Source organism: Falco punctatus (assembly GCF_963210335.1).
Source record: "Falco punctatus genome assembly, chromosome: 1".
NCBI lineage: Eukaryota > Metazoa > Chordata > Aves > Falconiformes > Falconidae > Falco > Falco punctatus.
In genome coordinates, this window is record NC_137580.1 from 93,768,352 (window position 1) to 93,788,912 (window position 20,561).

Below are 20,561 nucleotides of genomic sequence, written 5' to 3' on the forward strand. Positions count from 1 at the left end.
ACCTCCTTCTCTCATCAAACCCACAGGACAATTGAACATATCCCAGTTACATTACCCCATAAAACACTGCTGGTTCACCTGGTATTTTTAGGTTCCCAAATGGTACACCGATAGATATTGAACTTAAAAACACCCAGGTCCAACTGCAGTGCTTAATGAATCGATGTGTCAAGGCAGGGGTAAGTGGATCTTCTCTAGCTACACCAGCTGGGGAACAAGGATGGACTTCGTATGTATTAACTTTTTAATACAATTTTAATTTGCATCTCCTCTTTGGAGAGCACAGGAAGGGCTAGCAGCAAGGGACGTAACAGAAACAATAAATGGTAACTAAATATCTTAAAATATAAGTACTTATACTGATTTAAATCAAGCTTCATAACATCTTCTGTGTTCGATACATGCAGTTTTCATCTAGAGGTCGAGGGGGTGTCAGGATGGTTCTGCAATTTCTAGAAGCAACCCAGATTTACAGACCTTAACAACACGCAAGAGACCTCTCCAAATGGTGTAAACAGACAGGTGTGAATCCAAGGCACAGACATTATTTTTTAGATATGTAACTGTAAAATAATTTGCACATTTATAGGACAGGCTCCATTAGGTAAATCATAACTGCATAGAGTTATTTTCAAATAAAGAGGCTAAACCTCATCTTCTGCTGAGAACTAAGTGCAATTTCACTGGTAGGCACATTTATTAGGTAAATTAAATACCAAAGTGAGCAAGGGGATAATAATGCTGTTGTTCCAGGGAAAAAAGCATAAGGCAAAACACAGAGCACCAGCCAACTGCTGTGGTAGCCTGTACTCTTGGTACTCTACAAAGACTGACAAAAGCTTACTTGAATTTTGGCCCCTGCTTTTCACAAGCTGCCATCTCAGAGAGGTGTCACTACTGCCTTACAGGACAGAACTGCCTGGATGTCCCCAGACCTGCCAGCTGGTGTGTCGGTGAAACAGGCAATCAAACCCACGCACACTGCCATGCCTGGGGACAGAGCAGGCTTGCCTAGCTGCAGCCGTGGGTACACTGAGACTGTTGCACACTCTTTACAAACGATGTCTGGCAACCTTCAGGGAATGAAAGGCAATTATTTGTGTATAGCCACAGCTAGGTTAAGGCAGCACGGCAACACCACTGGGGTTTGCTGCCCTCTGACTGCAAAGCAGAGCTCCCTGCACCTCCAGCCCAAGCCAGAGCTGTTTGTGTGAGCATCCTCAGCCCCTTCCCAAACCGCAAGAAACAACTTCTTCACAGAGAGCAGGAGAGGGAGAGTTAAGCCAGGCTTCTTAGAACACAGACATGATTTCCTTCCCAGTGCTCCTTAAGAAGCTCACAATTCCACCCCTCTCCCTGAATCACAGTGCCCAGGTGTCCCAGAGAGTGTAGCGAGGGATCCACCGGATTATACCAGGATCACAGAAAACATCTCAGGGAGGGGAAAAGTCACAGCCCACGTGCTGTTGTCATTGCTGAGCAACCACTGAGTGCCTGTCCTATTTCCAGGCAACTTGTCGCATCCACCATGTGTAACAGTGACAAAAGCAAGAGCATGCATCCAGGAAATAATGCCAGTCATGACCCGGGGCAGGGGCTCTACTCTGGGGAATGTGGGCTCCATGTAAGGCTAAAGAACTGTCGTAGGAAGCAGATGAAAATGAGTCACCAGTGCATCTGACAGCAAATTCGGCAAAGGCAATCCTGGCTGTTTAACAGGAGAACAAATCTAAGACAGAAAGCGTTTGTTCACAGCACATCTCTGAATATGACTTTGCTTTCAACATAGTAAGTGCACTCTCAGGCTGCACAGACCCCACTGTGGCGGGCTATGGATCCAAGCACCAGCAGCACCTACAGCACGTGATGTTCCACCAGACAAATGTCCTACACACAATGATGATGATTAAAAAGGAGCCCCTGGACTCTCATCCATGAGGATGCTCTTGCATGTGCTGGAAGAGACTCAGAGCTGGTCGTAGCAGAAATCTGAAAGTGAAAAGACAGAACTTCCAAGTGTCAGCAACGATGACGTAGCCAATATTTGCACAGATCCTGCCTTAGCATTGCCCTGACACATCCTTGTGTCACGGGCTTGGTGAGTGGCACTGGGGTGTTAGGCAGAAGTGCCGAAGAACCAGCCCCAAAAAGACTCACGTGAAGCCACTGCATTCTGGGAATTACCCACCACTTCAGGTTGTAATAAGCCTTTGAAAATAAGCCTTTGACTGATTTTTCTTCTGCAACTTCATGCTTCCACCATATCTGAGAAGATGATTTTGGAAAAGTATTCTCACAGCATCACACAGCTTTGCAAGCTCTCTGTTCACAGAGGTATCCTAGATGGGAAAATCACTACAGGTAAGCAAGTGTGCGGTAGGATCCAGCCTCCCTCAGAAAACAGATACTGAAATATATTCTGTGCTCTCTTAACCCAAACTGAGAATTCTGACACAAGGTTGTAAAAGCCAGGGCTGTTAGTCACTACCACCATGTTACAGGTAGGTATGAGACTCTACAGCAGCATTCTGCTCCCAGGGCAAGAGGTGTAAGTGCTAAAATGATGATGAAGTAGCACAGAAATCAAAGGAAGATAGGGGTTTTCACACAAGCTCCTCACTGCACTGCCAAAAGACAGTGAGCTAAACTGAATAAAGGTGGAAAACAAGCAAACAAAAAAGGCCTGGAGAGAAAGTGAGGACAATGGCAGGATGGATAATAAGCTCAGAAGGACGGTCTACAAGAAGAGAAGTTAAAACAGCTGGAGAGGAGGAGGTACAAAAGGCAGGCACCAGCTGCCAGAGGAAGGCTCAACATTTCAGGGATCATCAGGTGGTGGGTGGACATCTGGATTGTTCACAGCTAAGGGCCAGGAAGGACAAGATCCAGCTGATCAAATGCAGGTGACTGCAGGGCAACTCCTTCCTCTGAGCTCACCATCACAGTCTCCATATGTATCCATGGTGATGCAGTCAATACAGTCAGCAGAGCTGAGGTGCAAGTCCCATCCTACAGCAGACCTCGGCACTTTGGTGTGTTAATTTTGCCTGAAATACCATTGATTAAACCTCCATCTATGAACAGATCTTGTATAATCACCTCAGATGTAGTGACCTACGTTGCGTATGAGTTAGGGACACAAATTTCTACTCAATGAACAACTAACTGACTTCTTTTTTTAGAAATCAAAAGTAGTTGCTAACTAAATGATTCTAAGGGCGTTAGTGGCTACTAGCCTGAGACAGAGCCTCTGTTCCAGAAGTGATGCTCTTTTCCTAAGGTGTATGAGAGACCTTGTGCTGAGACCTACCTGGTGAGAGAGAGCTGCCTTCTCTGCAGAATGGCTGCTGCAGGCTTTGCCCACCAACTACAAAATGGGAGAAAATGTGCAGCAGGACCAAATCTGACTCACCTAATGCTGAGCTCTTCCAGCACATTGTTGGCTTTAAAAACCTCCCTCAAGGCAGCTGCTCTACTGTTGCCAAAGCCATTGTAGGACACATCCAGTGCTTTGAGGAACATGTTTGCCTGTGGTGTGACATAAACACACAAGTGAAAATTTCCCTGTCACTTGATTCAACCTTGGAGAAATATCCTGCCTGTGCACTACCATCCCTTCTACTGTCTGAAAAGCGACTGGGGGTCACTCCCCTAGTCCTTGAATGGGACATGTGATTTGCATTAGACAAGAGATGGAATTAAATTACTGTAGTGGCCCCTTTCAGCCTAAGAGGTTAGAAGAACTGTTTCTTATTTTAATGAGAGACTACTTCCTTTTAGTAGGGTAAAACCTGTATATAAACTACAGAACAATTTCTGTATTGATTTAGGAATCAGAAGTGAAATGAAACAATTCAAAATATTATTTATAGTAATTTTGACTCTAAAAAGGGAAGGAAATAGAAATGGAGAAATAAAAACACATGCAGTATGTCAATAGACAATGGATGAATTTACACTCTTAATTCCAAGGTCTATATAATCCCAGACCATAGATGGCTGTCAGACAGGCAAGGGCATAAGGCAAACAGCACATGATGGCGTTCACGCTTGTTTAAACAGATAAAAGTTTCATGTGACTTCTCACAATTTAAAAACAGGAGCGACAACATTTCCTACCCCCAAGCCCTTGGCCAAGGCAGCTGCCCCTTGGCTATGGAAATGGTTCCAGCTGATTTTAAGTTTCTTTAATCCAATGTTTTCTGCTATTGCTGTTCCAAGAATTTCACCTCAGAAAAAAGATGAAGCCAAACAATTTAAGCATTAAAAGGATTATGTTTAAGAGTTAAAACAGAGCTCAGGTTAGTTTAGATATTTCTCTGCAACTGTCTATATTACGTCTGGGAAGGCAATTAAATTTAAAACTATTTCCTTTTGTACCTTGTTTACCATAAACACAAAGCAGAAGCTGCTGGACAATAAAGCATATGAGTGCTCTGACCACAGGCTGCAAACATAGCAAAGAGGGAGAGAAGATCCATTCCCTGTATCACAAAGCCAGGGTATGCTGCTCATGTGTGCAGATGTGACTGCACAGGCTCATTCTCCAGCCTGACAAGAGTCTGAAAGCTGAGAACAAGCAAGCAGGTAGGTAGCCTCCCACAGTCCCTCACCCTTCCCCAGCTCTGGCCTCCAGCCAACTGAAGCCTGCTGGTCTGCTCTGATGGCAGAGAAGCCAGCTCCACTCTCTCTTTAACCCCTCTCAAAGCTCCACTGTCATAAAATCTGAATAGACTTCCCCAGCAAGTGTTCTGTGAGTTTCCACTGGGACAGTAAAGAAATGAGGTCGTGAGCCAGCACAGAAAAGGAAGCCATTGCCATGCTTGAAGACCAGAAGACTTAGGAAAGCTGTTTGATTGTGAAGGCAGCAGAACCTGAGCAGGATAGGGGCGGAGAGAAAAGCAGCCACCGCAGCCTTCAAAAGTCAAAATGAGGAAAAAAGTAGGGCAAAACTGGGAAGGAACAAAGCCAATGGCTAGTGTGTTCCTGGTGGCCAGAAGAGAAGAGGATTATGGTTGTTTCCTCTCTTGTGAGCCAGAGAAGCCCACTGAAGACATGGAGGATCTTCAAGAAGGAGGCTATAGCAAGTGAGATGTGCGATGATTAAGAGTCATAAAGCAGTGGATGGAGAGAAGATTGTGAATTTTTCATGAACGACAAAATACAGGGAAAATGTAGATTTGACAGATGGCATGGGATGTGGCATGGGAGAGAAAAATTCAGGACCTCCCTTTTTGATTATGTACCCATCACAGACAGTGTTGGAAGTAGAGAGATTTGGTGCATGGTTGTAGAGTGAGACCCAGAGCACGAGAAGATTTGTGAGTCTTCACCCTGGAGATAGTAGCAGAACATGTGGCTGGGGTCGCCTAGAGAGCCACAGATGGAGAAGATGAAGCATGTGCCAGTAAGGTGCAAAAAGGAGATGAGCATAAAGGTTTAAAAGTCAGGGATTAGCAATGGTATTATGAGGAGTGTACTACAGAAGTGGACAGTCAGAAAGACGGAGGAGTTCAGCCCAGCACAAGTAAGCCTGGTGAAACCAGAACAGACTAAAGCCCAGAGCGCAATAACTGGGTTTCATTATATCGCACATCATCACAGGAGCACTGTGAATGCAAGGATGTAACAATTAAGTAACAGCATGCTTAAAAATCAGGAGCCAAAGAAAAAGACCAACATGTATTAGCAAGGTCAAGACCAACAAGAAAAGAAATAGACAAAGTCACTAGCAAAGGAAGTCCCCAAACCACAACTTGTCAAGGGTGGCAGAGTATCAGGGACATACAACTGCCTGTTCCACTCCCACACCTCCCCTTGGCACTTGGAATGACCTCTCAGTGGTGAGGAGCTAGACAGAAGGACTGTTGGCAAACTTCATTCTGCTGGATGTTTTCTGCTGTTATTAAGCATTTTACACACCTGTGAAAGCTGAAATAACGATGAAAAAAATAAGCAAGGAAGACCATCAGAACTTGTGAACTAGGAAGAATGGGGAAAGAAACAGAAGAGGTAAAGCTTGCAATGCTGTAAGAAGAGGGTAAGAATGAAGATGGGTGAATGATGATAGCTTGACACTGGTTTTGCCTACAAAGAGCCAAAAATACTTCTCAGGAAACTGAAAATATTAACCAACCCAGCTCCCCAAAGGTCTGAGGCAGGCAAGCAACTCATTAAGCCGCATTGCTAACTGCCCCAGCACCCCTCTCTGTGCCAGCTGCACAGACAGTACTTTACCTGCTTTGTCACCAAACATGTTGTAACTTAGATCCAGAATTTCCACTTTGCTGTTTGCTGTGATGGCATCTGCTAAATACTTGGCTGCATGATCAACATATTCATTTCCTGAGAGCTGGAGGGACACAATTGTAGTATTTTCTAGAAGCATAGCGGAAAAGGTCTTAGCTCCTTCAACACCTGATTCATTGTCAGATAAATTGACAACTGGCGAAAGAAAAAACACTATCAGATTATCAAATCATATCCTGTCAGATGGCAGGGAGGCGCCTGACCTCTATGCTGCAATGGCAGAAGCAGTGCCAGACTTGCAAAATAAGAATGCTGAACCTGGTCTAACATAATATTTTAGCAGGAACAACATAACTTCATTTTTGAATGTACAGCCTGTCCCTAAGTTAGGCTCATTCAAGTTTTACCACACAAATATGGGACATATGAGACAAAAGTGCTCCTTGTACATGTGTGCTTCCCAGTCCAAGCACAACCTACACTCAGCAAAGTGACAGCAGGTTTCCTGGTTCCTCATTGTGGCTTGAAGAAAAGAGCATAGGCTGGGAGCGACCGCAATGCTGAATGTAACAACACGAATGGATGTGAAGGCAGACAGAGACCCAAATATGAAAGCATGAACTTCACCGCCCACCTACATACAGAATGAATTTTCCTAGCACAGAAGAGAACCTTTAATACTGAATCCAACCACTAGAAAACAAAAATAAGGAAATCCCATGTTAACAAGCAGTTCAGAGCACAGAACCTGTCCCCTTCATCCATGATGAGTTCCTAACCAAACAGATTAGGGTTGCCTTAGTTATATGAGAGTTGTGTTTTCAGCTGTCTAAACTGGCCGTGTTCTTTGTGAATAAACTACAACCTTCAGTGTAGCGACCAGCATGACTTAGAGAAAGTTCTGCCTATATTGTAGCAAAGGCCTGGAGATTCAGACACCGAAAGAGCAGGTTAATGCAAGTGCTGGAAAATGTAATGCAGAGACATGACAGGGGCTCCACACAGACCCATCCTGGGCCCTGCTCTGCGTTCTTCACACAGAAGCATCGCACAGGGACTCCTAGACTGTCTCTGCACATAACAACCTCAGGTATGACAGGGCTTGTTAGTGCCTCTGGGTATGTGCTGGCACAACCAGATGTATCCCACCAAACTCAGCTCTGCAGAGCCAGCACAGGACCCTGCCACGTGTAACCCACAACCCAGACAACCTGTCCACATATGACCAGGAGATGCCACTTTAATTATCAAAGGCAGGCATATCGACCCTAGAAAAGCAGGGACTAAAACCATCATCTCTAGACAGAACACTGCCCGACTGAGACTTAAATTCAGGAAGTGCAACTCTGCTTCTGCTCCCTGTATCTGCACTATCTGTAGTCTAATACCACAGAGGTATTAAGACACATGAAATGTCCCTAGGAAGAGCAGATGTGTGTGGCTAGAACAGAGGCTTAGAGATTCACTCTAGATGGGCTTCTCTTCCACTTGTCCCTATTGAGAAGCCCCTTTTCCTAGACGCCAGTTGTGCAAATTCAACTTACAAAGCCTTAACTGTTATTAACTGCATCCTCTCAACAGTCTTTTAAGTTTCAGGAGGATGTTTCTGATCCTCAATCAAAGCCAAAACTTGCTCTTTCTCCTGGCTTTCCAGAAGCTTCACAGGAGTAACAGGACTGAACGCACTCCAGTAAGTGGCATCCTAACTTCACAAAAGTAAATGCTATGAAAACAAGTGCAAAAAGGTGACAAAGCAGCAGTTTTAAACACTCACTGTTCAAACAGTACTCCAGTTCCGGTACCCTTTTCACACACAGTCACTGTGACAGCAGGACTGGTTAAATCCACAAAACCAGCACAATTTCCTCCTCTACACCAATGCATCCACCAGAGAACAGCAGATGGGAGAATACAAACCTGAAATGTAGCAGTTTTCTTTCAGCATCTCTGTAATTGCAGCTGCCCCTTTTCCTACAGCCAGTTGTCACCCAGGTCTAATGTGACCATAGAGGTATTAACCATTAAGGAAAGAGCTAAAGCTCTGGCACCTTGCAACAACAAAAGAAAAAAACAACAAACAACCCAGGTCATTTACAGTTTCACTGTGTTTACAAACCTCCTGTGAATCTTTCTGTTTCAGCTCCCATTGGTTTGGCAGGGCGCAGGGGAATTTCACAAAGCCATCAGCAGAATCGTGCAAAAAGATTCCTCTTCCAAAATCATTTAAAGCTAGACTGGAAAAGCAAACACTGAATATGATTTAAGATATTTCATTTATGTTATTAAAGAATTAATTTCTCCTTCTATAAAAATGATGAAAAACACTTCTGCTGTCAATATTCATGACACAGAGGAAAAGGTTCTGGCCCACCGTGTGTTGTACCTTTCTGGACATCACTTCTACCTGGCAGTCTGAGTACAGCCATAGTAAGTTCCCCTTTAATTTACTTATGGCTGCTCTGAATCCTGACCTCGACATTTAAGAAGCCTGTATTGCACCAATATCCTGATGTCTGCCAGCAGGAATTCTTAATTTCAAAAATATTTACAGTTAAAACAGAAGTATAGCAATGACCTTGTGATTACTCAACAGATACTGCAAAATCGAATTACTTTCTCCAGCCTTGGATATCAGACACAGGAAAATGAACTGGAAGGTAATTCAGAGAACTATTCCAGATAAAACAAACTTAACACAAAGGCTGATCACCAAAAACTAGTACGAAAGGCTGCACCCTTTTCATGGTCCAAACTATGCATCTCCAAAATGCCATGCCCACTGAAGGCAGCTTTCATGGGTGGGACTACCCGACACGAACCAATGCAGGAATGTACAAAAGGTTTATAATTTCTTCCTAAAAACATTAATTTAAAAGATGCGCGAGTACCCCAGGGGAGACAACGCACTCTCTGGAAAAAATCTTGACCCAAGGGGGAAGAGAGGTAATGACACACCCGCGCATCCCATCCTCACACCTCCCCTCCTGCATCCAGGGGAGGCGATCCCCATTTCCAAGCCCTGCAAAACCATCTGTGGGCAGATCGCTACTGCTCGCCCAACAGCAAACCTCGTGTGGGGTAGTGCTGGCTCCTAACTGGTACCTAATCTGCCAGCATGGTGGGCAGAAAAGGGTCCTTGACACGTTTTTGACATAAAACCTGGGTTGCTCAGATACTCAGAGGAGTTACGAAAACATTCTGCTTAGTGGGAAAGACAAAGCTGACAGTCCCTTGGATGGGGCATCTGCGCTGGTTTCTGGTTCTGGTGAGGGACCATAGCGGCGCATGAGGGCAGGGTGACGGAGGGGACATCCCCAGCTGCCTGACAGGCTCTGCAGCCCCGAGCCCAGCGCAAGTGTCCCTCACACAAGGTGACAGTGCTGCCACCCCTCACCCGTGGGCCAAGGCCCCACGCTTGGCCTGCGGCCTGGTGCACGCCACAGGAGGCCAGGGTCACACCGCAGGCCCTGCACACAGCCCGGTACCGGCTCTGTCCCACCGGGCCACTGCCACCCTCCTCGCCTGTGGGGGAAGAGTGATGGAGTCAGTTTCACCCAGCAGCTCCCACGACGCCCCGGTGCCTGCCGCGTTGTGGCTGCTCCTACAGCGCCTCAGCGGGGCCTCGGCGGGGTCTCGGCCGGGCCTCGGCCCGTGCCAGGCCGCTGCCTGCCAGGACCTGCAGGGGACGAGCCCGGCGTCCCCGTGGGCCGCCCCCGGGGACACCAACCGCGGAGGCCGGGCCGGGCCGAGCCTCAGCCGGCGGGGCCGCCTCACGCCACACCCTGGGCGCTGCCGATCTGCGCCGTTGCCGCGGCCATGGCTGCGGGGCGGGGCGGGGCGGGGCGGGGCCGTGGGCGGGGCCGCGGCGGGAAGCGCCCGCAGTGCCTCACAGGCCGCCATGAGGAGCCAGGCGCCGTTGCGGGCGTGCGGGGCCCTCCTCGATTACAAGACGGTGAAATTCGCGCTGACGCGGAACCGGCGGGTCGGGCTGCTGCACCGCTTGCTCCAGCTCGGCGTGCTGGGCTACGTGCTCGGGTAGGGCGGTCCCCTTCCGCCGCGGTCAGCCGGTCGCGGGCCCGGCCAGGCTCCTGCCTGAGGTGCTGGGGCGGCCGAGGGTCTCCTCAGCGCGCCTCGCCCCCCCGCAGGTGGGTGCTGCTGGCACGGAAGGGCTACCAGGATACCGACCGTGCCCCCCGCGCCGCCGTGGTCACCAAGATGAAGGGGGCGGCTGTCGCCGAGGCGGTGGGCAAGGGCCGGCGGCTGTGGGACGCGGCGGACTACGCCCGGCCCCCCCAGGTACGGCCCGGCGCCTCCCCCCGCCCCCCCCGTCCCGGTACGGCCCATGTCCCGTCCCGTCCCCCCCCAGGTACGGCCCTGCCCCAACCCCCCAGGGTACAGCCCTGCCCTCCGCACACCCCCCGCCCAGGTACGACCCAGTCCCGACCCCCACACAGGTAGGACCCTGCCCTGACCCCCTCCCCACCAGGGTACGACCCTGACCCCCCACACCCCCAGTACGGCCCGACCCCACACTCCCACCTGGTACGACCGTGCCCCCCTCCCAGGTACAGCCCAGCTCCCCCATGTCCAGCTGAGGGGAGCGGGGCGGTTGGCAGAAGTTGTGCCAGCCCTTTGGGAAAGGCAAAGGCGAAGTTAAGGTTGTAAATTACAAAACCAAAAAAAAAAAAAAAAAAAAGAAGAAAATATATTGTTTGCTCTGCTGCTGGGGGGTGTGGTGGTGTAAATGTCTTGTTGAAGGCGCCTGCTTGCTTCCTAGGGAGAGAACGTGCTTTTTCTGGTGACCAATTTCATCGCTACGGCACAGCAGTCCCAAGGCACCTGCCCCGAGGTAAGTGACCTGTGCTGGCCCCAGCCCAGCCCCGGGGGGGGTCCAGCTATAAAACTGGTCAGTGCCGCAATGCAAGACCACACAGAAGGGGGGAGATGGATTTTCATTCCAAACAAACCTGGTTTTCCTCGTTCTCATTGCCCCATAGGTCTTACTTGCTCGTTTGCACTTCCTCTGTCATATCTGCATGAACCAAGACATGTGTCCAAGTGATCTGACTAGAATCATTTGTGGTGACCAGAAGGACAAGGGACACTGGTGGGGCTTCACCTGCTCTCTGGGCTTCTTTGGGGGATGGTGACGCCATATGATCTTTACAGGCTTTCTGCAGCCTTTGGACAGGAGCTGCTCTGGGGAGGCAGAGCTGTGTTGCCCTGATGCTGTTCCATCTCCGCAGTGCGGCTGACATCAGCACTGCCTGTCACCAGGATCCTGAAGTCTCACATATATTCTTGATTTCTTGACCTGCTGCTCCATGCTTTTACCTGTGCTCTGCCATTTTTCCTGATGCTTTTGCACGCACTCTGTGGATGCCTGAGTCGTGTGTTCCTTTACAACTCCCAGTTGCAGGACTGGTAACCTTTCTGTTTTGGTGTCCTAATTTTAGGAGGAATGGAGTGCAAGGTCTAGGTGTTTTCCCAGTCAGCTAGCACTTAGTGGTATATGGAAGTGGAAGAAATCGTCCCTTTAAGGCTGGATTCAGGCCAGCTCTTCAACTGAACTCTCCCAAAGCTGGACCCTGCTTGGCAGACAGGAGCAAATGTCTTAAAAGCTTAAAAGCTAAGGCACTGCTGGCACCTTGTGTCTGAGCCAAGCACTGTTTGTTCTAATGGTCTCTTCGGCTTTTGCTGTGGTCGGCTGTGCTGTTCCCAGCCTGACCCTGCTTCCCAGCTTGCCCTGTGCTGCAGGCTGCCAGGATGAGCTGCTCTTCAAACGCAGCCCATGGGCTGGAGAGGAGGGGCAATCCTGGTTTTGGTTCAGGGGGAAAAAATAGTACTAGTGATCCTTCTTTAAAACATCGAGAGCTCCTCAAGTACTGATAGCTGCAGGAATGTCCCCAGGGAAGAAGTGAAATGCCACAGAGCATTTCAGGGCTCTCTCACAGGCAGTTATGGGCATCTCTGGATCTTATTTTTGCAGTGGGTGGCCAAGGATACAGAGAGAGCAGAGCCTTTCATCCCATTACAGTGCTGTGGTGTGTCTGGGTGTCTGTCACAGCCTTCACTCTGTGCTGCTATATCCAGTAGTTTCTCAGTTTGCAGCTTTGGGGCTGCAGCTGACACTGAAGATTTAGCAGAGACAGCTTTTGACTTTGCAGGAAATTCTGCATATTCTTGATCACCAAAGTATCCTGTGGTGGTGGACCAGGGAAAAGGCTGGCTGGGGCCAGAGGCAGCACCCAAATGCAGGACAGTTTGTTTTAGCAGCTGACATCTGTGTTGAGCTCAGATCTGTGGCTGATCTGTGACTTACCTCTTGGGGAGACCTTTCAATGTTGATCTCAAATACTTTGAGTAGTTGGAAACTCTCTGCCTCTATTTGCAAGGTGCTCTGAAAGTTAAGGAAGATGATCCACAGAGACTTAGAGCCAGAAGGTATTAGACAGTCAGTGCATCCACTCTGTCTGGATGGAGGCTCTGGGACTAAGGGATCATTTCACTTCAATCATGGTTCCTTCTCAGATGACCTAGATCCTTCTTTTTCCATGCCTTTTCTTCCTCCCCTAAACATCCCATCCCCTCAATGTCCTGTGCAATCCCAAAATGCTGCTCTTCTGCTTCCAGTAATGATTTCCATACCCCTAGGCATACCCAGCCCTAAGGCACTTCTCTGCTCATTGTGGTGGGTTTCACACCTGGAACAAGAGGCTGAGGCTATCCTGGGAGAGCCTGGACAGACTCTCCCATTCTTCTTACTCCATAACTGGGGTTTCATCACCTGCCTTTGGGCCTCTGTGCCCTTCTGGGCCTAGGGAAGTGGGTTTCTGAAGGCTGGTGACTTCTGTGGTGGCCTGGGAGTGGCTGGGTCAAGGTGTTACTCACATTCCACCACCTGCCATCATCTCTCTGTGTTTGAATAGGAACTTTTTGCTGCTACTGGCAATCAGGTGGGTCAAGAGTGAAGGTGAAGCTTTCAGTGTCTCTTGTAAAACTTGTGTTATGCTGTATTTTGGGTTTCTTCAGCTCTTCCCTGTGAGAATTGGGGTGGCATTTTGCAAGGTGCTTGATGGGTTCTGCTATTAAGGCCCTCTTGAACCCAGCTGTGCTTGTTCCCAGTCCCAACCGAAAGGTCCAAGCTAGCTCCTGAGGCTTCCTCCACCTCTGAGGCGAGTGCCCCAGAGTGTGGAGACAGGCAGGAAGGATTGCTCCTCAGAGATGCCTCTCTCCTCACTGGCTGGAGACTGCCCAGGTTCTGGACATGGGAGATGTCTTCTGTAAGCATTTGGGACATCCTTGGAGAAACAGGAGCTGTAGCGTGGAAATGTGTGACCACGTGGCCACAGGCAGCTGCGCAGCCCAGTAACAGTGCTTCTCTCTGCCTCTCTCAGAGCCCCTCGGTTCTTGATGCGGTGTGCACAGAAGATGCAGACTGTCCCGTGGGAAACCCGGTGGTTCACGGTAACGGTACTAAGTGCTTTGCTAAAAAAAAACCCCAATCATTTCATTACTCATGTTTGGTAGGAAACAGAACCACAGACCCACAAAGGTGCCTGACTACCCGAGTTCAGTGCTTCTTGTAAGTGTGCACGGAAGAGCTCTCCGGCCTTTTATTCTTCCCAAAATCTTACAGTGACCTGTCACGGCTGGACAAGCAGGTGCTGTGGGCACAAGGTGTTCTGACAGCAAATACAGGGGTGCTTTGTTTCTGGTGTTGGCTGCTGGAATTGAAACCAGTGTGCCATGTGATTGACACGTTTTCTTGTAATAAAACCTGGCTTTTATTTCATGCTGATTAATGTTAGCAGCCCCTGTGAGTTCAGCTGGGAAAGGGTATTTCAGCTCTAGGAAGTCAGTTGCCAAAGCTTTGTGTGCTGCATCACCACAGCTCATTGTGTTCCCATCCCAGGAGCGGGTGGCATCAGCAGCTGCGGGACAGGAGAGGCTGTGATAGACAGGCAGGTGCTGACAGCAGCAGGTAGCTGCTTGTCTTTGTAAACCAGCTTCTGTCATTCAGCCTGAAGGGAAGGTTTCATAGGGAAGTTGCTGGGTGGAGATTATCCCAGGGTTGCCTTTGTGGTTCAAGTTTTGAGAAGGCCAGGACAAGCCTGTGGCCAGGGCACTGTCCCAGGAGAGGAGCTGCAGAGAAGATGTTTTGAAAAGGAATCGTGAATGATATACGTTGTCTCAATTTTAGGGATAAAAACTGGGAAATGTGTGATGTTCAACACCACCCATTCCACCTGTGAGATCTATGGCTGGTGTCCTGTGGAGAACAACACCGTGCCCAGGTAAGGCACAGGGTGAAGGGACAGCAGGCGTTGAGAGCTTTGGTTCCTTCCCTCTGTGTAAGCAGGAGCCTGATCATACTTGCCCAAGGGGCAGCCAGGCTCAGGGAGATATGTGACATTGATGTACTGGTCAGTTAAACCCCGAGAACTTTACGCAGGAGCATTTCTTGCAACTGTCCATTGTAGCAGAACTGGCATTGTGGAATAGACTGCAGAGCAAGGGGAATGGGGATATGCCTTGGCCACTGTGCAAAATTTGAGTTCGTTGGTGGTTGTTTTCCAGGAAACCTCTTCTGGCTGAGGCGGAGAATTTCACTCTTTTTATAAAAAATACTGTCCACTTCACCAAATTTAACTTCTCCAAGTAAGTATGCCACTCCTCTGGCCGGACTGTGCGTGCAGCCTTAGTCCAGCCTCTGTGCCGAGCGTGTCTGCCTAGGGGCTGAGCAGCTGAGGCATCCAGGAAGCCGTGTGCCATCCAGGATACGTGGTGGCTCGGGCAGTTATGGGTCGGGATGGTGTGGTCAGGAGAGTGCCAGTTGCTTCACTGACACCTGTGTTTACACATGTAAGAGCAATGGGATGGGGAGCCCTCAGCAAAGGGGACGGTTGTCTGTCTGCCTCTGTAGAGCACCACAGAGCCAGACAAGGCCAGTCATTCTCATTTTACCTCCTATATTTTTGCAGTTTAGTACCTGCAAAGTGGTTTCACAGAGGTCCAGTAAAGGGCTGCACTGGCTGTGCTGCCTTGCTCTGGCAGGAGGCATGAACTGCCCCTGCTATCGCCCCTGGAGTGCTAGCTCAGGCTGGTGGTACATCTCACGGCGGTGGGAGCTAGGTGCTGGGCAAGAAAGGAGGTGTGCAAAGGCAGAGGTGGAGGAGAGTTGCTGGGAGGGGAAGGACCATGGCAGGTCCTGTAAAGGATGGTACCTCCGTGTGTGATTCCTCTGGGCTGGCTTCCCTCCACCCTCTCTCCAACAGAGGCTTTAGGAGAGGCAATGACTATCTCCCCCCAGAGCAGGAGCATTAGTGGTCCCACTCGAGCAGGAGGGTCTCCTTTTCAGTTGTGCAGCACGGCTCCCTGACCTCCCACTCCCCACTCAACCTGTGACAGCTCCCCCTCTCTCCTGTCTCAGGTGCAATGCTTTGCAGACCAATGACCCCACCTATTTCAAGAGCTGCATGTATGATCCATTCTTCAACCGCTCCTGTCCCGTCTTCCGTGTCCGTGACATGGTGGAGGCAGCTGGAGAGACCTTTGGAGACCTTGCACTGCTGGTACTTTGTGGTTTTTGTTTGGTTTTGTTTCTAAAGTATGGAGGATGACTTCAAATTCCCCAAGGATGTAGGCAAGGGGCAGGGGACAGGGCCGACCCCTGAAATGCTTAGGGAATGTGTGATCTGTGAATGTCTGAACAGTAAAGAACTCAGCAAATCTGTGTTCCCGTGCTGCTCCTGGAATAAAATGTGTTTTGCAGGGGGGGAGCATCGGAGTTCGCATTGAGTGGGACTGTGACCTGGATCACCCTGCTGCCCAGTGCCAGCCACAGTACTCCTTCAGCCTGCAGGACAGGAGGTACAATTTTAGGTGAGGATGCTGGGCAATTGGAATCTCATTTTTCCTGATTGATGCTCTTCAGAGCAGCAGAGACAGTGAGATGTGGAAACTCAGTGCAGGGTCTGTCAGTACTCAGGTGCCCTGGTAGTTTCCCCCATCTTGTAGCTCTGCTTTGTTTGGAGCCTGAGAGCAGGGACATGTGGCTGTCCACACTCATGTTGACCCTGAACTGGATGCACTGGGAACTGCATGCTTCCAGTGACCCCAGGCTTGGTGCTGAGCAGACAGTGATGTCCCCCTGCTGATGCCAAGCTAGTGAGTCGTGGCAGTACCTGCGTTGTCCGTGTCGCAGCCCGCTGGAGGTCACAAGCTGTGTACAGGCACACAGTGGCCCCAGCAATCGCACAGTGCTGGCAGCCCTCTTCCCTCACTGCCTGTGCAGAGCTGCCATAGCTTTCTGAGCCATGTCTGATGTCTCATGCAGAACTGCCTCCTACTACTGGGATTCCCAGCGGCGGCTCTACCGGAATCTGCTGAAGCTCTACGGGATCCGCTTTGACATCTCTGTGCATGGCCAGGTACCGTCTCCTCTGCAGACCCTGCATGCGCAGTCCTGGCAGTCTCGTCACCGGGGCTGACTGCACACCACTTGCTGCTGCCCTCTCCTGCAGCTGGCGGGCTGCATGGCTTCCTGCTGGCATCGCTTCTCCCCACCCTGGTGAGCTCTTCACCTCTTTCCAGAGTTTTGCAAGCAGAGCAGGAAAAAATGGTCCCTCCCATGTGAAGAGAAACTTCTTGGTAATGCCCTGAGCAGGGAGGCTTCTGTCGCTGAGGATCTGACATGGGTGTTGTGAAGTGCTGGGCCCTGCAGGCGAGGTGAGCTTGTCTGGGCAGAGGGCCTGTGGGCATCTGTGAGGGTCCTGTGGTGGGAGCACCCTGGCAAAGATTAACCTGAACTTTTCTGAATCTGGACAATTAAGTCCTTATTAATTAATTGTACCCTCGGAGAGAAAAGGCATGGGCATGATTGTGGCTGATGCTAGTCTGTGCAGCATCACCAACAGACTCAGAACTCGGCTGCAAGGTGGAGTCTGCGCTGAGAAGACTTGCTGCCCTGAGAGATGTCCCACAGACGGTGTGTCGTGCTTAGCAGTGGCCTTTTCACCTGAAGAGGGCAAAGCATGCAGTGCAGGATGGGGTGCACCGCTTCTGGGTAGTGAGACCAGGTCTGGGAGGTGTGGAGCAGGAGAGAATAGCCAGGAGAGAGGCAGGAACCCCAAAATCTCTTTCCTCAGAGATACCGGGCACGTTCATGCAGAGAGGGGCACATCACATCAGGGCTGTGTTTGCTGTTCACCGGGACGTAGTTCCATGGTGGGGTTCTGCAGCAAGAGGGAGGCTCACGCTGCGCCCCCAGGAGTAGGTGGGCCGCGGTAACCTCTGCTGCCACCGAGTCACAAGCTGCCTCAGTCCCTTCTTTGACAGCCAGAGGGGTTTTGAGTCACGGCAATAGCAGTCAGGTTTCTACAGCTGGGCACGGAGAAATGACCCCAGTTTCCTCCAGCACCTTCCTGGCTTTAAGCACGCTGCGCAGTGGGGCTTGTCCCACAGCCCTCTCACCACTCTCTACCCACTGTCTTCCCCTTCCACCTCCCGTTTCTCACCAGGCTGGGAAGTTCAGCATTATTCCTGCTGCTGTGAGTTTTGGCACTGGCATCGCGTTCTTTGGTGCCGTGAGTACTCCAGATATGCTCTTTTCCTCTGATCTGTGGGTTGGGTTTTGCCACTTACCTGTTTGTTCCCCTCCCTGCCTGGGTACAAGGCTTCCTGGGTGCCTGCCAGCCTGGGAGGGGAGGTTGTCTGGCAGGGTGTTAGCTCCCGTTTTCCTGTTTGTGATCGTTAGCAGTAATGACACTGCCAGATCAAGGATACTGAGCGCCGTCAGGGGCACATCTCGTGGAGCCTGGGTGTTTGGGTTGACCCTGGGAAGGTGCATTGGTGAGGTGTTGCTGGTTAGTCTGTTCCAGCGGTCTTGGCCAGCAGGAGAGCACGCCTCCTGTGTTTCTCCCCCAACTCTAAAGGGAGGCAGTGTCTGGCTCCAGCATGGACATGGCATTGCATTCCTAGAGACAAGGCAGCCCCTTCTGTGGCTCTTCCCTTTCAGCAGAGTAACGGGGAGCCTGGGCTCCCCAACCTGCCCCCTCTTCTGTCCCAGTCCCTTATGTAGCTGTGACAGCAGCTCTCCTCTGGACCAGCCACCCTGTGCTGCAGCCCAGATGATCATGGCTAACCTCCTGTACAGCAAAGGGGAGCAGGTTAGGTCCAGGATGACCTGGTGGAGCCACCTGAGTAGCCTGGGCTGGGGGCAGCGAGCCCAACTTGCAAGGCTTGGTGGGGGCCAGGGTGGGGAGTTTCCCTGCTGACTGCCCTGCTGCATTTGTCTGTCTTCAGGCCACAGTGGTCTGTGACCTGGTTCTGCTCTACCTGGATGCGAAGGCTGACTTCTACTGGAAGGAGAAGTTCGAGGAGGTAAGGATGGGGCCGCTTTGGAGGGATGAGGTTGGAGTGAAGTTTTGCAAGCGGTTTTAAATATTTTCTGTCCCTTGGTTAAAATTCAGTTCACAAGATCTCAGAAAACCCTGGTGGAGTAGTTTTTAGACTTTGATTCTTGGGCTTGGCTGGTCTGAACTGAATGTGACGGAGATTAAACTCTTACAAGTTTAACAGCAAGTGGCAGCAGGGTGGAAGAGAGGGACCCAGCTGGCACCCGGACTGCAGGGAAGGCTGCACCATGACCTCAACTGCTGTTAGACAACAAGGAGTCCTCCAGGGGACCTTACTGTAGAAACCCTGACCCAGCTCTATGTTTATTTACCCTCTTCTGAACCAAATCTGGCCGAGCTCCACATGGAGAGAGGGCAGCTCTTCAGGGTGTGCCCTGGCGCTGTGTCAGCGCTGTCGCTGCCATTCAGTGACAGATTTTCTTGCCGTGTGTGGTTCAGGCTTCGGCACTGCCCAGCTCTGGTGAATCGGGGAGCTGCAGGATGCAGGCTGGGAGGCCCTTGCAGAGCAGAACTGCCAGCCCTAGCTCGGGTCATCTTCAGCTTTATCTGGCCAAGGCTTACTGAGGACAGAGGTTCACCAGCTCAGTGACCTGCCCAAGGGCTGTGCCATCCTACTGGGGGGAGAAAAAAATCTGTTATTAAGGCCTGATCTCAAACGGCTGGTGGAGTTGGGGTCTCAAACAATGAATCTGGCTGTGTGGGACCGAGCAGAGCAGTGCAGGACCGTCTACCTGGGCTGTCCCCTGTCTCTAGTATAGTAAGATGCCCCTGTTCATTTTGCAGGCAAAACCCCCTAAAGGTAAGACCGAGGCTGCAGCTTAGGGACATCAGGAATGCTCCGCCACAAGCACCCTTCACTCGGGAGCAACCTCCAGGTAGATGCAATGGGGGCACGGCTGCAGCCCAGGTGGAGGTGGCCCAGTTCTCCTGCAGGGGTTAGGGTCTCCCTTTTCTGCAGAAACGTTTGCTTCAGCAGTTGTTCTTGGCTCCTGGAGCGCAAAGCCATCCCATGGGCAGCTTCCAGCACTGAGTGGCCGGTGACCAGGCAGAGCCACGCTGCGGAGCTGCTGTGGGAGCTAGAGCTTGTTGGGGAGCGGCCAGCCTGTACTCAGCACAAAGCACTTTGCACTTCTTCGTGTTCCAGATGGCCATGGGACTTGATTTCCTGGGAAAAAACAGGGATGCAACAAAATAAAGCTGTTTGGAAAGCAGGAGGTGGCTCTTCTCTGTCTCTAGCCCTGGTTTTGTGGGGCCGTGCTTGCACCCCTGTGTGCTTCCATCTGGGGTGGCATTACCCCACCCAGATCCTTGGGGTCTCCGCAGGGAGTAGGAGGGCTGCCTCACCCCCACCTTGGCTATCCTCAGGGGGGTGGAAGAGCTGAGTTTAAGGCGGCAGCCCTGGGTGGGTGTTTGCTTGCTGGGGGTCTACATGGGGGGCCTGGGGGGTACACACAGGTACAGGGGCTGCAAGATGGGGGGGCACACAGGTGCAGGGACACATGGGACTGGGGGCCACACAGAGGTGCAGGGACCCATGGGATGGGGGGACCCATGGGGGTGCAGGGGCACATAGGGGTGCAGGGGCACACAGGGGTGCAAGGACACACAGGGCTGGAGGACACGCAGGGGTGCAGGGACCCATGGGGCTGGAGGGACATGGGAGTGTGGGGGCAAACAAGGGTCCAGGGAACAGTGGGGGACATATGGGGGTGCGGGGACACATGGGGTTGGGGGGACACGGGGGTGCAGGGACGTGAGGCTGGGGGACACACACAAGGGTGCAGGGACCCATGGGGCTGGGGGGGACACGGGGGTGCAGGGGCACACAAGGGTGCAGCGGCTGGGGGGCTGCAATGCCACCGCGGGCCGAGCCCGGCTGCCCCCACGCGGTGG

The 20,561-nt window shown here is 51.0% G+C and overlaps 2 protein-coding genes across 13 annotated transcripts; one reads left to right on the forward strand and one right to left on the reverse strand.

The window, feature by feature from the left end:
• Positions 1-236: 236 nt before the first annotated feature.
• LRRC74B (leucine rich repeat containing 74B) lies at positions 237-8,301 on the reverse strand. Of its 2 annotated transcripts, none has more exons than XM_080401148.1 (5): positions 8,167-8,301; positions 6,238-6,444; positions 4,120-4,229; positions 3,413-3,528; positions 237-1,989 (listed from the first exon to the last, which is right to left on the reverse strand). In XM_080401148.1, the coding sequence occupies exons 1-5, from the start codon at positions 8,192-8,194 to the stop codon at positions 1,929-1,931; spliced, it is 522 nt and encodes a 173-aa protein (XP_080257274.1). In that variant the 5' UTR covers positions 8,195-8,301; the 3' UTR covers positions 237-1,928. The 2 variants fall into 2 exon arrangements, with proteins under 2 accessions (XP_080257274.1, XP_080257275.1); XM_080401149.1 differs by having other exon boundaries at positions 6,238-6,378; positions 8,167-8,298.
• Positions 8,215-19,880, forward strand: P2RX6 (purinergic receptor P2X 6). Of its 11 annotated transcripts, none has more exons than XR_013930315.1 (11): positions 8,399-10,545; positions 11,027-11,098; positions 13,647-13,722; positions 14,453-14,546; positions 14,830-14,910; positions 15,683-15,824; positions 16,025-16,134; positions 16,589-16,682; positions 16,846-16,980; positions 17,772-17,837; positions 18,556-18,624. XR_013930315.1 is itself a non-coding variant. In XM_080401048.1 (11 exons), the coding sequence occupies exons 1-11, from the start codon at positions 10,066-10,068 to the stop codon at positions 19,488-19,490; spliced, it is 1,332 nt and encodes a 443-aa protein (XP_080257174.1). In that variant the 5' UTR covers positions 8,399-10,065; the 3' UTR covers positions 19,491-19,880. The 11 variants fall into 11 exon arrangements, 7 of the variants coding, with proteins under 7 accessions (XP_080257170.1, XP_080257171.1, XP_080257173.1 ...); XM_080401048.1 differs by lacking the exon at positions 16,846-16,980 and adding an exon at positions 19,452-19,880 and having other exon boundaries at positions 18,556-18,633; XR_013930312.1 differs by lacking the exon at positions 16,846-16,980 and adding an exon at positions 19,452-19,880 and having other exon boundaries at positions 8,215-10,545; positions 17,772-18,633.
• Positions 19,881-20,561: the final 681 nt, after the last annotated feature.

What these genes read in the sequence shown, in the direction of transcription:
- LRRC74B (XM_080401148.1), bottom strand. Translation starts at nt 8,194, where the DNA reads ATGCTGAAAGAAAACTGCTACATTTCAG. An exon ending in CATGTTTGGTGACAAAGCAG is followed by an intron (nt 4,230 to 6,237) that starts GTAAAGTACTGT and finishes CTTTTTTCTGAG; the next exon opens with GTGAAATTCTTGGAACAGCA. An exon ending in CTGGAAGAGCTCAGCATTAG is followed by an intron (nt 1,990 to 3,412) that starts GTGAGTCAGATT and finishes TTTCACTTTCAG; the next exon opens with ATTTCTGCTACGACCAGCTC.
- P2RX6 (XM_080401044.1), top strand. Translation starts at nt 10,066, where the DNA reads ATGGCTGCGGGGCGGGGCGGGGCGGGGCGGGGCCGTGGGCGGGGCCGC. An exon ending in CCCGGTGGTTCACGGTAACG is followed by an intron (nt 13,723 to 14,452) that starts GTACTAAGTGCT and finishes TCTCAATTTTAG; the next exon opens with GGATAAAAACTGGGAAATGT. An exon ending in GACAGGAGGTACAATTTTAG is followed by an intron (nt 16,135 to 16,588) that starts GTGAGGATGCTG and finishes TGTCTCATGCAG; the next exon opens with AACTGCCTCCTACTACTGGG.